The following is a 16,543-nucleotide window of genomic DNA, read 5'->3' on the forward strand; positions in this document are numbered from 1 at the left end:
TAATTATTTGGCGCATGCGCGGTTGATTTTCAAGTTTCAAGAGATTTTCCCGGTATGTGAAGATCGAATCAAAGCCTTACTTCGAACATCCAATTTTTATTTTCTAGTTTTACGAGTAGCTGTAAGCGAGGAACGGTATCGAATGCTTTGCTAAAGCCAAACAAAATTAATACTTTAATATGCCTGTCATCAATTTTACGCCTGACGTCATCGCGTATGCATAAAAGCGGTAATTGAATACAGTGACCTGTTCGATACCCCGATTGTCTCGAGTCGCAAGTATTGTCATTATCAATCCAGTTCACGATTTGCTTTTGCACTAGCCGCTCGAGAACGTTTGCCGCGTATTAGACGTTGAAAGAGGTGTTTTAATTGTTGAGAGTAAATGGAAACGAGCCTTTCTCCAATTTTGCGAAAACCATGATGACTGTAAAGAGAGGTTGAAGATATTTGTCCACGATAGACGGGAAGCTTGGAGCTTTTTGCAGATCAAAAAAAGTGAAATACGAATTAAGTCCGGATGTAAAAGACGCGGAGCCGCGGTTAGAAATAATGCATTCAAGTACTAATTGATTAATGAAATGAATGATTTCAACGAAACGAAACGTGCGCCTATTCAACTGAATAACTAAACTCAGCGCTCTCTGTACTCTAGAAAAGAACACCGCGAAAATTGACTGGATACTGTCGAATGAAAAGCGTTAAGCTCATCAGACCCGCAGAAGTCAAGTGGAGATGAAGAAATAGAAGGAGGGAGAACGAGGGGGAGGAGGAACAAATTTCTTTGCTGATATTTTAAACAACAACAATAAAATCATGGTCATCATTGACTAGACCAGTGTTTTTCAACTATTTGGTCGCCAAGTCTTACTCGTGGAGGTCGTGGTTGTAAGCCAGGTGAAAGTAAAATGCACAAGCAAAGTTTTCCGAGGAATCCTTTGATTTTAAACATCCTTTGAAATCACTGACATAGTTTCGTTACGTACCTGGAGGGTGGCCAGATTTTTTCTACTTGCTAAGGGGTCGCGAATTCAAGAACGTTGAGAAACACTGGACTTGGATTATATCATAACAACTACGTTTTCATCATCATCTCATTTAACATACGATCAATTACATACTATACATACACACGCAAACATAGCCTGAATGTTCTTTATTAAATCTCATCTGTAGAAACAATCAATAAACAACACGATGTTAATTAACCAGCAATCATTTTCTAATTGCGACACATTTCTCTCGTTCTACGTTCTGTCACTTATGAACCGCCGTATAACCGACGTTAATAATCAACAGCAATAAATACACAAAGTATCGTATAATTTATTCATCATACCATGTTTACAAACAATATAAACAACAGTGTAAATCGTTGTTGCACGCCGGTGTGTATAAAATCACGACTACCACTCGCTGACGTTACAGCAGTCGTGTGTGTAACTTTGAACGCATTATTACTGCACGGCTATATTCAACCAGCTTATACACCACCTTCATGATGAACATCGAGCAAACAACCGTGATCATCCTTCGGTTACCCGATGACCACATTCACCATCCCGCTAAAAGCACACCCGGAGTCGACCCTTGGTCAACCCCTCCCCCCCCCCCCTCCTTCCCGCCCACCACCCAGCCTCTTTACCCTTCACCATTGTCAAACTATTCTGACCCTTGAAAGCCAGACCCAAGAGCCGCGCACCATCGCCACCATGATTAGCAATCCCATCCTGCCTGCGTGAGGCGTTGCATACTTAAAACTACGGACAGTGGGGACCAGTGTACCTAGAGTGTAACATACGAGTGATTCGCGTTCACCGATTTTAGGGCCCGGTAATCCGTCGCGGAATGGGCCCAATTAACCCTTTCGGTCACTGTTGTTCAACTCGATATTTTCGCCCTAGTATTGTTACTCGGGGGGTTATTGGGGTCGCTGATCACGAATCTGAAGTCGGAATTTGATTATTTCGAAATAAAAGATGGCGGATACGAAGTGGCGGATGAAAAATCGCAGAAAAAAAAAAAACAAACTATCAAAATTCAATGATTCTGGATGAAACTTGTTACTAGGAGGTTTTTGGGGTTGCACGAAGTAAAATGGATCATTTGAAATTGTAAGTAAACAGTTCGGTGGGACGCTGGGTATCCGACTGTAACTGAAAGGGTTTTAAACCCACTGGATTTTACCCGAAAAATTGCGTCGAAAAGAAAATGTTTCTTTCTCATTTGAATAATGTTTCTTTTTGTAAAAAAGGTAAAAATCGTATATTTTCGGATAACATGTGTTCATTAAGTATTGTGAAAAGTCTGAATAAACGATTAACCTTGCAGCAACTGTATCTTAAATTGAAAAACAACCCGTTCGTATTGTATCATAAACACCTACTAGATGAAAACTGTACAGTAGCGCACTTGCAGAACCCAAAACCAATATTGTTTACAGTGTGATTTGATTTGTACACTAAAATATTGATTAATTGTTAGTAAAATGACCAAAACGATTATCTCATTAATTCCATGTTCAATGACGCTAAAAAAAAAACAAATGCAATGATTAACCCATCACGGCTGTATGTAACGAATCAAACTCGATTTCATCCAAGTTTTACAGGGTAAAAACCGGTTGTTTTTTTTTTTTCTTTTAAGCATGGATACGTTTATACCTTTCAATTTAAAGTCGATGGGAAAAATGATTATTACAAACCGATTCATTGGTGATAAACGATCTATAATCTATAAACCGAATAATATATTTTCCTTCGAGTATATTTATATATTATAACGTTAATGCAATACGGATATACAAGTAAATAAAACAAAATATCCAACGAGAATTAATTCGCAATATAATAATTCTATTATACGACGAAACAGCAAGATCATCACCGACTTTTGCTTTTCGCACACTTGACGGAATTTCAAGTTTTTAACAGTAAGCAATTTGCACGCGTATACAGCGAGGGGAAAACTCTTATCTCTTACGTATCCTCGTCCGTTTCATTGTATGATCAGTCAGTTGACTTTACTGTAAAGTACGTAATATGATAAATATAACAATAAATGAAGTTTACACTGTAAGTCGCATTTATTTACAACGAACGCGTTAATCGTCATGCGTCAACTGAAACCGATCACTCGTTGCACAAACGTTACAAAAAGGAATGAAGAAGAAGGAAAAGAACAAGAAGAAGATAAGACGAAAAAATCAATGATTAAGATTCAAAAAATATAAAGTATGCAGAATAAAATAAACAATAAAAAAATAAAACGTCTCTGTGGAAAAAAAAAAAAAGTACGTACTCTAATTATAACACGTACATGAGTGACGGAAATGAATTTCGCTTTGAAACGTGAGAATCGTGTAAACTAGACCTAGGAAAATATCATATTAAATACATCGTGACGCGGATTACGTAACAGAATCGCTGCGATACATAAACGCGTTAGGAGGAGGTAGAAAAAGCGCGCGAAAATTTGAACGTGATTCGATCCTCTCCGACTTCAATCGTAAGAATGTCTAATAAACGAAAAAGGTAATTGCCGTAATAAAGCGAGGCGGCGTGAAGGTTGAAACGCAAAGACGTGCGGAAAACGCAGGGTGAATTTTTGGCACAAGCGAACGATGCGTCAAACCGCAGCTGATTAACGAGCAAAGGGACACAGAAGTGACGCGACTCGACTCGACGTCAGACTCCGAAATTCCATTCCATTCCATTCCATTCCATTCCATTTCATTCCATTAACGCCTAGGCATAATATCATACAATTTCGAAACAATTCAGGCTGCTTTGTACCGAACAAAGAGGACGAATTTGTGATCTAATTTGAGTAATTTGAGTAATTTGTGCACGTCATATATATATGCGTAATATACTCGTAAATAGGCTTTGCAAAATGACTAATGATCAACGAATATGCCAATCCACATTGATATCTGTGTTCCTGCGTGTCGATGTGACGTCACGCTTTTATACCTGTACGTGTATACATACATATACGTGTGTTTCATGGTAGGAACAGAATGAAACAAAATTGAATTGAATTGAATTAAATTGAATTGAATTGAATTGAATTGAATTGCGAGGATAATCGTCGAGAGGAACGATAAAACAAGCAGCTCGACAGCATCCCGCGTTTCATCCTTCGTGCAAATCAAGTAAACCTCGGGGTTATACGTACATACGTGTCACGGTGATTATTATACACTTTAGAGGATGATAATCAAGGATAGTCTGTGAAAGAGCCTGTCGCGCTCGAAGAAAGAAATTATTTATAATTAGTATTTATCGTTGTATAAATATTACGACGAAACGATTTTTAATTGTAGGTACGTAAACTTGCGGAGAGACGAATTTTGTGGTGAAATAAACGGATAAATTATTTTGACAAAAGAACGGGCGAATTGAGAAAGAAACGACCGGATTTGTTTGAGAGAACTCAAGGAGAGGAATGTCAAAGAAATAACGAAAACGAACTACCGATAATTCAAATATCGCGAAACCGAGAATAACAAATGTAGGTAAAAGCAGAGATAGATGGAGCATTTTAGAGATAAAGTAAAAACGATAAAATATACATTGAAGATTGTAAAAAATTTTTATTTAAATAAAACTATGCGATCTTTCCTGATTTCATTTTTTTATGGTAGACATTTATCCCCGCTCTGATATCAATGATATTGCAAAGAATAAACCAGAGCTCTTAATGAATTTTCAAGCACTGAGAAAAATTTTCATTTCTTACAATAACTAGAAAAATCGAGTAAAACAGGTATCGTTAAAAAAAAAACTGTTTGAATATTGTTGCGATTACGAAAAACGAGGTACGCGTAAACATTTTGCGCTATCGTCGATCCTTTTTTGCTAATCGCAACGCAAAATCAGTTCGTGCGGTTTACTCTACTTTTTTAATTAAACAAGGCTTTTACGTCAATTTATCGTTGCGCGAGCATTAAATTTTCGCAACAATTGCAAGAAAATCTAGCAAGAGCGATCGTAATGAGAAAGAATAGTAACGGATACTAGACTTTGCAAAGCTATATGCAATAGCAAAATTGGCTCGATGTTATTTATAACTAAAAAAAAAAAAAAAACAAATCGAAAAGTACGCGGGAATTATACGTGTATAAAAACACGTTCAGCTCGTCGTGTTGGCGAACTGTGACGATAAATTTTCAAAACTTTGGAATTCCTCCGTAGATAAAATACATATATATATATACGCGTTTTTCCGACTTATGGTGAATGTTCCATGTATAGCTATGCGGAAAAGTCTACGATACGTGCAGCAGAGTAGAATTTCGCAACATATATTCAGCAAAGTTTAAACTTACTTTGCGGGAAAGGTTATGCAAGGATAAAGGAGAAGTCTCATGGCTTATGCAAATACTAGAAACGTAACGTGATATACGCGGTGAAACTGCATCGGTAATATATTTCTCTCGACGATTATATGATAGTTATTGTATGTAAAAAGAAAAAAAAAAAAAGAAAGAAAGAAAAAAATCGACAACTTTACGGTTTTTGATCTACTAAAAAATTAAAGAAAATTCGTGAAATTCCGAGGCGAACTTCTTTCGACGCATTCCTCGGATCCTTTGATGATTCTTATTCATCAAGCGTCGCGTCGTATCGTGCTTTGAAAAAAAACAATCTTATTGCTTGCTAACCAGGTGAGCTCGGAGAACGTCATCGACGACTATAACGTCATTACATATGCCAAGCCAAACGCGTGAGACGGCACGTCGAAAATAAAACCGTGAATGGTTCTCACCAATCGGAGTAACGTCCGGAATCTGCGTAAGTAGTTCGACTTGACCCGTTGATTCATAGTGCTGTAAAAGTATTCCCGCCAACTGTTTTATATCTATTTTTTTGTATTTTAACAAAATTTGTTTCAAGATTAAGATTTTACATAAATTACAAGTATTTTGCGTCAACGATTACGAACCTAAAAATTTCATTTCGATCGAATCCGGAGAAAAAAAAAACTGTCCAGGGGTTTTTCGGGTCGCTGATTGCGAATCTGAAATCAGAGTTTGAAAATTCAGCGTGGCGAATCCAATCTTCGACCCCGAAAACACCTGCATACAATTTTTTTTACCGGATTCGATGAAATTTTAAATTTTCGTTCGCCATGTTCGATCCGCGATCCTGAATATTTTAAATTCGATTTCATATTCGCTATCAGCGATTCCAAAAACTATAGAATACTATCTTGTTGTCTCAAACATTAAAATATTTCCTAATTTATAACAACTGTTATTATCGGTATAATTATTGTTTTATTTTCCTTCTTTTGTTGCTTCGTCGTAATTATCGCTCTCCTACGTCACCATTGGCCAACAAAAGCGAGCCACGGACAGGCGATAACGAATTAAAATGAGAAACAGAAAAAAACAAAAAATCGAGTGGGTGTTTATAATAGAACAAAAGTGGAGATATCGTATACATAGATACATGGAAGATAATAAAAAAAAAAAAAAAAAAGAACGGAAAAAAGAAAAAAAGTGATACCGTGAGTTAACAATAAAGATTGCAGAAACAACGACGACGAAGATAACGAGCCTCGTCACTCGTGAAATAATTATCAACGTACTCTGTTGTTGATTGATATTATACATCCATATCATAATCTTTTCATCCCTTGAATAATAAATAATATATACTACCGTGAGAAGATTCGAGAGGAAAAAAAGAGAAAAACATATAACATGATGATGATAAAAAAAAAAAAAAAAAGAAGCGAAATAACGAAGTGAAAATAATTAAATTTGTGTTATTCGAGTAGAAGATTTTCGCGTTTTGCATCGTTTTTCACCATTGCAATTGTTCGTTTGCCGCGTGTTTCGACGTCTCGACGACGACGACGAAGTCGAGAATATCGTACAGCCAACGAAACGCGTGACACGGCGTTTTATTTTATTTTCACACGTGTTTACACAAGGTGATCTTCTTTACGATCACTCCGTTGATACGAGAAAAGAAGAAGGTCGCAAACGTCGTCAACGAGACGATGTACGTGTCTACCTATATTTCGATTTATTCACATTTCTATTTTTCATTCCTTTAAAAATCCTTGCAAGGATCTCTGCACGTATGTGCGTATAACGTGTGTACGATTGTATATATATATATATAACACAAGTTTGAGAGATGAAATTTTTCTCTTCAAAATCTTTCGTCGCGCGTTATTTATATACCGAAGAAGTCAATATTTTTTTTTTTTCTTTGTCGCGAACCGAGGGGGTTTATAAGGTAAATCTTCTTTTCCACATTCAAATTCGATAAATTTCCCACGCCGAAGTTGAAAAGATAATACTGCGCGTTGGATAAACCGTGAGTTTTTTTTTTATACTTTTTTTTATATTTATTTCCTCTACCGTATGCACATAGAGAGAGAGACAGAAGAATCTTGTCAGATATGAAACATCAAGTATAAACTTGACTTAAAAAAAAACGTCGATTTACGCCACGAAGCTCAGTTACAAGCACATAATAAATAATATAAACGCGAGTGAATTATTTATATACATAATTAATAAACATTGTTATTAAAAGTTTGCGAGCGTGAAATTTTTTTCTTTCTGTTGCCAATCTCGCATTATGTACCTAATAATTAATTCACTTTAAATTTGAAATATAATTTTATAGAAACGCCGAGTACAACATAGCAACGAAATCGCACGATAATTTTTCAACCACGTTTATCTTGATATAACCTATAATTGTATTATGCGGTTAATCTATACATATATATGCCTACTTGCGTAGCTATATAATATTATTGCGATACATTTAATTACAGTACAGTAAGCCTACATGTAATTACATATGAATATAACCACTGCCAAAGAAGCCTATGCGTCGTTATTCAAAGTGAGAAAAGCCGATGAATAGTAATCGTTAAACAACGTGGAAAATGATAATTCCCTTATATTATTAATATTTACAAATGGTGGCATAACTTATAACACGTGTCAGTAACATATCGTCGAAACGGTCGATTAACGATGATAAGTATTAAAAAGACTGGAGCAAAAGAATCGAAGCAATAACATGAATAACAGCGACGATCAAATGTTCACACAAATTTCATCATTCCCTGTGAAATTTAAACGTACAACACTGATTCTCGACCGTTTCCTCGTTATTTCTCTCTGCATATCGGAAACAAGCCTTTTCGGATAAAGTAAAAAGTTCAATTAGTCGCAACGCGGGTGTGAATTCGTACGAAAAACCCACGTTTACTTCTGTTAACACTTATGCATATATGTGTGTGTCTGTGTGTGTATAATAGACGTACGAAATACATGCACGCATAAGTTAATCCGGTAAATTTTACCGCGACAAAGAAGAAGCGAGGTTCAAAGTTTCAATTAACGACACTCAAGCGTGTGCAGCGTGATGATACATGATCGTCACTCCGCTCGTATTTACATGTACATATGTACCGTACGTATATTTATGCGTGGAATCAGGTTTAGTCACACATTTTCTCTTACATATTATTCACACTGTACACATGCATGAAAATAACAAGGAATGCGGGGTGTGCGTAACGCGACGAGTAATCGATACGCACACACGATAGCGAGGTATCGCCGAACACAAATAAATCATACATGTATACACACGCAACACACACACACACACATATAAATATATGTTTGCGTAAGTCTGAGCGTGTTTGTATAACAAGGTAAAAATTGTTTGTAACATGGAGAGGGAGAGGTGGAAGAGAGGATGAAATTTGATTAAAGACAACTCGAGAGCAGCGCAAGCGATTCAGCGATTGGCGAAATAAATGCGAGTGAAAAAATATGCGATTCACGTAAAGGAGAATAATAATGTTGCGCTATGAAGACGATGCGCGATATGTGGCGTGGGAAATGTAACGGAAGAATGAACGATATATATATTTATGTACCGATAACCGTTACACGTGTGTAAATTACCCGTCTAATAGCGGCAGCGACAAAAAATGAAAAAACAAAGAAACGATAATGGAAAAGAGAAATGAATAAGTGAATAATCAGATAGATCGAAGAGAAACAGAGAACGAGAATGTAACGACTAATGCGTGTCGGACATCATCGGTGATAATGTTTTCTCATATCTTTCTTATCGGCAAAACTATGGACACGTTAGTCTGTACAATCGCAGACAGATAATCGTAAATTACGAGTTTCAAGTTGGAAGCAACGTCACTGCAACGATGCACGTTCAGAAAAAATCGTTAGTTCGCAGCTTCGTGATTGTCTGACAATGGGATTTAATTAATCGTAAGAAAAAGCAAAAAAAAAAAAATAATAATGAACCAACAAAACATGCTCGCGATTTCTAAAGGCAAATCATTGAGAGTCTTCCTAAAATAGCCCAATAATGCATTTTTTTTTTTTTTTTGGCGTATGTTTCGTTACGTTATCGTTCCTAAAAGTTCAGCCTCGTCGATAATCGATAACAGTCGATGCGGTTAGAGAAAATATGGATTTACACCTATAGATATGTTACATGTATAGTGTGCGTATGTGAATGTATGCACCGGGGGGGATAAACGTACGAAATGTCAGATGATACAAAGTGATGTATACGTGGATACGTCAACACCTAAGCAATGTGAAATATAGCGATGGATAATAAATACGCAGAAGGGATGATTTTGCTTGCTTGGATGCGTATGCGGAGAGAGATATGTGTATACGTATAATTCATACATCTATTGTACAGTTGATGTGAAAAATATTTGCTGTTATTTTTCTTTTTTTTTTTTTTTCCTTTCTTACACCAGTCAACCCAAAATCAGAGCCATCGGAAAATGATTCGAACCTGGTTGAATTAGCGGTGTAAAATGTAATACATGGTATACCATACTCGAGAGATAATATGTTACATATTTATTTCATAATGAGAAAAGTAATAAGCGAACCGATCGGCGAACAGAGGGCCGGTGGGGGTTGATGGGGTGAAAAAAAACGAATCGACTCACCACATCGCCCCCCCCCCCAGCCCCGACACCCACCGTCACACACACACACACCTCGATGCCGCGAACAAAAACTCCGTAGATAACACATCGGCGGAGATTATAAATAACACCCCCCCCCCCCTCCCCCGCCCAGCGCCGCGGCTTTCCTAGAATGTGTGCAAAAGAGGGTTTTAAAGCGTTATTGGTTGGTAAAACTCACCTGCTCCGATCGTCAGAAAATTGGCTAAAAATAGCAAAGCGAGCAGAAAACCAGCCTGTCTTTCCATCTCCATGTCCGTGGGTTTCCTTCTTCTCGTAGTCGTTAGCAATGAGTTTTTCTGCACACGCCTGTTAGGTACGATACGTATAGTTGGAAATCCGGGGAGCGCCTCGGGTTTGCGCCTCTCTATCTCTCACCTTCGACGTTTAAACTCTCACTACGCTTGCTTCTCGTTCGTCTCTTCCCACGGTAGAGATACGCTCGTACGTTATCTATCGCCCGGAGTTTGTTTTTTTTTTCTTATCACCGCTAGATCACCATCGGTAAACGAAAACGTAACACTACGTACGTTTGACTAGATTTCAAGCCAACGTAAAACATACACACGGATCTCTTCGATTTATATTCACTGCTCCCTGGCGGACAGCAACGATCAAACCCCTTACAAAATGGCGACCGTCTTCTGCTACTAGCGATAGCAGCGCCGCGCTCTCTCGGCCGCTGATCGCCGCAGGGGCGTAACCAATCTTCCGATCTTCGCTTAGTCCCTAGATTTTTCCTAGATTTTTAAAACGCTTCGACACAATCCGCCTCGCTCTCGTCTCACGTTGTCAAGTCTTTTACGAGTCCACCATCGGATCAGCGCGACTGATATATCCGAGGAATTGTTCATTGCGCTCCGGTTAGATCCGGTTTAATTTTAATTCCTACGCCCCTGAACGCGAGCACCGATGTCACGTGGTTACGTAACCAGACTGACTGACCGCGGAGCGCATGCGCAGATTCGATGCCCCCTTCCCAAGAATTCAAACGTCATTCGAGCTCCGCGAGAAATCTCCACTTTCAGGTTAATCGCTCCTGGCATTGCAGCTGACTCGAGTATTGACTGGGAGAGCCAGCAGTCAACGGTCGACCGAACGCCGCCTATCGCCGTAATCGCGAGATGGCGGCACTAGCGACGACCGCCGCGCTTCTCGCGGACCAATTTCGAACTCCCCACGACTACTTCCCTCTCCACGCTCAGGGTCCATGCCCTTGCTCAACCGCCGTCGTTATCCCCGTGTGGATCGCTGCGAACGGGGCGGGATCGTCGATGCGGACATCGTGACGCCCGGCGTCGCGTCGCGGCGCCGCCGACTTGTAGGCATCCAGTCGGGCGCTCTCATCTCTCATATTGATTGGTTCTCTCTTAAGAAGGGGGCTGCTTGTTAGCTTTGTTTCGAAACTGACAGACTTACTGACCGACCAAATGATTTGGGCTGCCAGTTTCGGTTCAACACTCTCTGTCCGTTTTACCTCTCACAACCTCTGGCTTCAGATTTACTCGGGAAAAAAAACCCGGCCGAATTCCTCGGCCTACCGCACTTTTCTTGCCCTTCAATTTTTTTTTTCGCCTAACCCTCGTTACCGACAGAGGCTTTGGCCAATAGACGGAAGGGCTCGAGGCGAAAGGCTTCCACTTCCACCCGAGGCCTGACCCACTGCCAAAATACCATTTTGACCGCTATGAATACATGCCGAATTTGTTACGCCCGTAGCTCGGGGACGCTCCTTGGTACATACCTACGATTGGATGGAAATGGCTCTAGACAAATTCGATGATCGAAAATTTGCTGTTCACGAACGGGTCTTCAAGTTGATAGACGCTTTTTATAACACCTCAAAAATCTCATATATATATATATCCATAGATTGCAGTTCCTGTTCGTTGCAGGCTAATTCCGAAACAGCGACACTTCTCTAGGCAAAAAGTTTAAAACTTCAGTTTGCTAAGTCGTAAAGCTAATATTCCAAGTCCACATCTTCGAGGCAACAAAGGAAGGCGGAGAAATTTCACTAGGATAATATAACTAGATAATGTTGTAAATGGATCAATGGAAGAGAATGGTTAACAATGAATCAATCGAGATATTTTTATGTATCAACCAAATTTTCACCTTCGATGAGTTTACAAATTATACCCAAAAGTCACCTCGACTGATTTCCGGCCGATATCCAATGTTTCTTAACTGTTTTCAGCACCTTCCAATGCGCTCGCTGACGATGTGGTTTCCATCCTCTAGATTTCTGAGACTATTTCCAGTCTAAGTTATTGCTGATTTTTTTATGTATTCTTTTTTTTTTTTTTTCTTGTGAAGCGGAATTAGGTATCAGAAGCTTGTCGCAGCCGTGTCTTCGTATACCGACGTTTTTGTCAAAACACTTGGCGGCAAACATGTCGCGTCGTAGAAAAAATGTCGCGATATTGTCGATGCTGGGAAAGAGGAGCTTCTGAGAAATGCGGAAAATATCGTTGAAATTGGTTAAATATTTGCGAAGCAATGTGATGCCGAAATTTTAAACAGCCTCGACACCTTATACGTTGAGGTAGCTATTTTTCAAATTGAACAACACACGAATCGTGTTGAAACAGGCTAAGAGGAAATTCGTGAACCACGGGAGCGGCGGGAATAAATATTTCATGCAGATCGCATCAGCGCCAGGTTGACGAGATAATAATACTTGTTCGAAAACACGTTTTCCGAGGCCCCTCAAAAACCGGATTTCACACGGCGGAGTTGTCCCGATATTTCTGAAATTGAATCACGGTATAGGGTCTGTGAATATTTATTCACGGTATTTGGACAAAAGATTGCGTCTCGGCTCCAAGAGCTGGTTATTGACTAACGTTTTGCGTATATGTATAACTGCTATCCGGCAGGAAGATACTTGACGATGATAATTTTTTTCATGGCCTTTCTTCATTTGAAAGAGGCCGAAATGAATACTCACGTTAATTAATTTAGTACAATACATGGGGCATAATGGCGGACATAAAGAATCGGAGAGATAGAGGTGGAGGAGTATGACGGAGATTCACCGGCCTATGGAATTATGTGTATAATAGAGATACTCTCAGCCCGGGCTGATTGTAGATGGATATAGGATGGAGAGGAGAGGGAGAGAGATAGTCAGTTGTACAAGGTTCGCCGGAAACGGTGGAAGACCTACGTTGTTATAGGTATATACGTATACAAGAAACGTGCAGCGCCGCAGTCGCTGGCGGATAAAATTGGCGAGTCTATTCGCGAAAGTAGGACAAATTCGAGTCTTTTCAAGCATGGCAGCCGGAAGATAGGAATCTTAGCGTTTCGACGTCGGGCTCGTCTGGTTGTTTCAACAATTCCAGAGATAATCTCGTCCCCTTTCCGGCGTCGTAAAGCCGAGCTGCCCGGAAACGCGAAAACAGGAAAATTGCTGATTGGCTGCGAAACAATCGCGCCTATCCTCGTTCGCCTTTCAAAAACTATCCCGCAACATCCCGCGGGCTAATTATATACGTGAGTCGATTATATAGCGCAAAGCTCCCAGGATGAATCGTTCTTCCAGAAATTTTTTCCCTCGGTCCCCTTTAGGTGATTTTCGAATTTCTCGCATCGAACCCGAACCACCGTCTGTATACAGTAATTCCCTCTGGGAAGCGGTTGATTCTTTCTCACCGGTCCCGAGAATATCTTTTTTTTGTAAGAAGAAAAGAGAGAAAAACTTGCTAATTGCAGGTGAGAGTTCGCACGGGAGTCCCAAGACGAGGGGACGGAAAGTATTGGGGAAGAAATCTCGAGCGGAAGAAGACGCCGGGTAGCAAATGGCGTCTGTTCCGGACGGGGCGAAAGTCTCTCAGATTCTCTGCTGCAGAATTAGTCGGCGTCGCAACGAGGAAAACGTTCGCCGTTTCCCGTCTCCGGGAATAGCCAGCGCCGGTGAATAGAGAAGACATTCGAAATTGGGAAACGGGAAACGGGAAGGTGGAGGATCGCTGCGGCTGACAATGAGAAACCTGGTCCGCGTCGCGGGGACGGGCAACAATTCGCAACAATTTCCCTCGGGATTAAAACCGTTAATCGTCCTGAAAATAAACGTTCCAACGATGGCAGGGGAGAGTAGAGGAATCGGCAAGAAATCCCAGTCGCTCTTTGTTAACTTTCGCTGATGTCTTAAACCGTGCCTGCGACGCATGCATGTACAGGCTGTTTTCGAGCAAGTGCCGCGGTGTGTTGGGTTGCCTACCGTTAAAGAAAACAATTATCGGTAATACAGATTTACCGAGTTATCGGCAGGTAGCAAGTTTAAAGTCCTTGCGGGCGAGCTCGAACTGCCCGTGTTGTTAAGTTGTATGGATTTTGCCGAACGTTTGTTTCTTTGTTTATGACTTATGCTGAAGCGTTCAGTGATCGCGTTCCAGAGTTGCGTTAAAGTGATTGTGTAACTCGACTTGATTCAAGAGATTAGGACTCGGTAGGTCTGTTTTACCGATATTTGTTCCCCTCAGTGGTAGGCAACCCAACATACTGCGGTGATTACTCCCGAAACACTTTGTACAATAAAACTGCAAATAATTTCAACAAAGGGTCCAGCCGAGGAGGTAAATACACCTCGAAATGTTTGTTCGCTCCTGATACTGTCCCAGCTCACGTGAATTATAAGTGGTAAAAAAGAAAAAAAAAAAAAAAATTGGGAAACACCACGAACTCGACCCGATGCAGAGAAAAGCGAGAAGTGAGGGAGTATTGTCGCACAGAAAATCTCCGAGATGTCCTCATTTCTCCTCGGACAAATTTTCATGAATTTTTCAACACCTGTCCGCGAACCACCGCGCGTACCACGTTGGGAGACTTTTCGACTCGGGAGTATTATGCGTGCGAAAAGAGGAGAAGGGCTGATACGTGAATAATTAAAATGGCGAAAACCCTGGTCCCCGATTAAATAATAATGAGATATTCGAGAATGTCTATTTTCAACTTCGGCACAATCTTCGGCGCGTATTTAAACCGCGGTAAATAAGAGGAACGTAAAAAAAGAAGATGCATGATTCCGAAATACTTTCATCGCCGAAGTGATCACGCCGTATTGCAGGGAACACGCCTGCGAAGCAACATTTTTCTGAAAAATTCGTAACAAGACTCTGGAAGAACGCGAGCTGGTGGGATTTAAAAAATCGTCGTTAGAAATACGCCACCTGCATTTGAATTGTGGGAATTTCGTAGGGTGAAAACTTGCAAAGCTTAACAAATCCGGGGCGGGTTCAGGGAGGGCATAGTTTATGAGCTCCGAAGCCTTTATACGTGGTTTATCAGCCATACAGGGATCCCGGAAGCTGTCCGCGGGGGGCTTCGTGGGTGTTAAAACGCACGTACAGTGCATGTCGGCACGCGAGCCAGGCCCACGTGGAGTGCAGGACCCGCTTTTATGCTGTTTAGGGTAAATGCGTGTTTTCCCACAATCTGCAGCAGCCCCGTGGCGCCGTGGTCAAAGTAAAACGAAAACTTTTCCTCTCTCTTTTTGCAGATAGCGTCAAAAGTCGTGCGAGCGAGTATCGCCCGCCCCGCCGGGGTGAATTTCTAGTCCTTCGGTATTCACGCGTGCGTGTCATTTTTGCCTGTAAGTCAAACGCTTAATCGCTGCCTCGATCCTGGTTTCACCCCGGATTTTTTTTCGCCTTTCAGTTCCTTGATAAGCGAAACGAAGTAGGTATCCGCTAATTTCAAGAGCAGCCTGGTTGTTCGAGCTCTTCGTTTCAGTTCGAGTCTCTGCAGGCATCCGTCGGTCCGACGAGTTATTTGAAACAACTAAAGAGAACGAGTGGAAATCTAGTAAAAATAAAAATTTGAAAGCGTCGCAACAACGTTTCGTTTCTTTTGTGCCAAAATCGTGCTTATTACTAGCCAATTTTTTTCTATCACATGGCTCACTTTCTTTGCGAATGCGATTATTTGTCACAATGTTACGGTGATTTCAGACTCCAGAGATAGGAACGATTCACTTAAAGTGATTCGAAACAAGCTTGAGGTTTGATTAACCGAGATTGCTGCAGACGCGTTGCGCTTTGATGAAAAACGGTATACCTAACAATGTATTAATTGCTCTTTGATGAAAATGGTATACCTAACAATGCAGTAATTGCTCGAAAAACGATAATTATAGAGTCCCTTTGGTTACCGTCATTCGTCTGTCTCAAATTACACGCCACTCGATCGGGGAGGATATATTTTTTCAACGAAATACAATCTGTTCGACTTCGGCAACGACAATTTTCGTACCTTTTTTTCTTACGTACCTGGAATCACGCGAAATCGGAGACTATTTTTCCAGACTGTACAGATCCTCGAAGTGACCCGAAAGATCAAAGGACGGCGAAAGGAGTAAAGAATGTGAGGGAACAATTGCAAAACCTAGAGTTGAAGGTACGAGGCGAGAGCGTTGGCAAATTGAAAGGGAGAAATTTGATGTGTATAGATTTTCCCCCGCGTAGTTATACATCGGGAAAATTCCAAGAATTCTCGTTTGGCAGCAGGACCAGCAATATATGAAATATTTATG

General features: G+C 40.4%; 1 protein-coding gene and 2 long non-coding RNA genes across 6 annotated transcripts in view; 1 reads left to right on the plus strand and 2 right to left on the minus strand.

Moving 5' to 3' along the window:
• LOC124183007 (neuroplastin) overlaps positions 1-10,653 on the minus strand; it is a 40,472-nt gene extending 29,819 nt beyond the window's left edge. Inside the window, exons 1-2 of one of the 4 annotated variants that reach the window (XM_046570936.1) lie at positions 10,384-10,651; positions 10,187-10,314 (exon numbers count right to left, since the gene is read on the minus strand). In XM_046570936.1, the coding sequence (XP_046426892.1) occupies positions 10,187-10,259 (73 nt within the window). In that variant the 5' untranslated portion in view covers positions 10,260-10,314; positions 10,384-10,651. Of the gene's footprint in view, positions 1-10,186 lie in introns of all 4 variants that reach the window. The other 3 variants (XM_046570937.1, XM_046570935.1, XM_046570938.1) reach the window with 3 other exon arrangements.
• Positions 337-2,081, plus strand: LOC124183012. Its single transcript, XR_006870914.1, has 2 exons — positions 337-542; positions 656-2,081. It is a non-coding gene; the product is annotated as an uncharacterized LOC124183012 (long non-coding RNA).
• LOC124183013 lies at positions 1,010-9,978 on the minus strand. Its single transcript, XR_006870915.1, has 2 exons — positions 9,928-9,978; positions 1,010-1,170 (listed from the first exon to the last, which is right to left on the minus strand). It is a non-coding gene; the product is annotated as an uncharacterized LOC124183013 (long non-coding RNA).
• Positions 10,654-16,543: the final 5,890 nt, after the last annotated feature.

Source organism: Neodiprion fabricii, chromosome 5 (genome assembly GCF_021155785.1).
Source record: "Neodiprion fabricii isolate iyNeoFabr1 chromosome 5, iyNeoFabr1.1, whole genome shotgun sequence".
Classification (NCBI taxonomy): domain Eukaryota; kingdom Metazoa; phylum Arthropoda; class Insecta; order Hymenoptera; family Diprionidae; genus Neodiprion; species Neodiprion fabricii.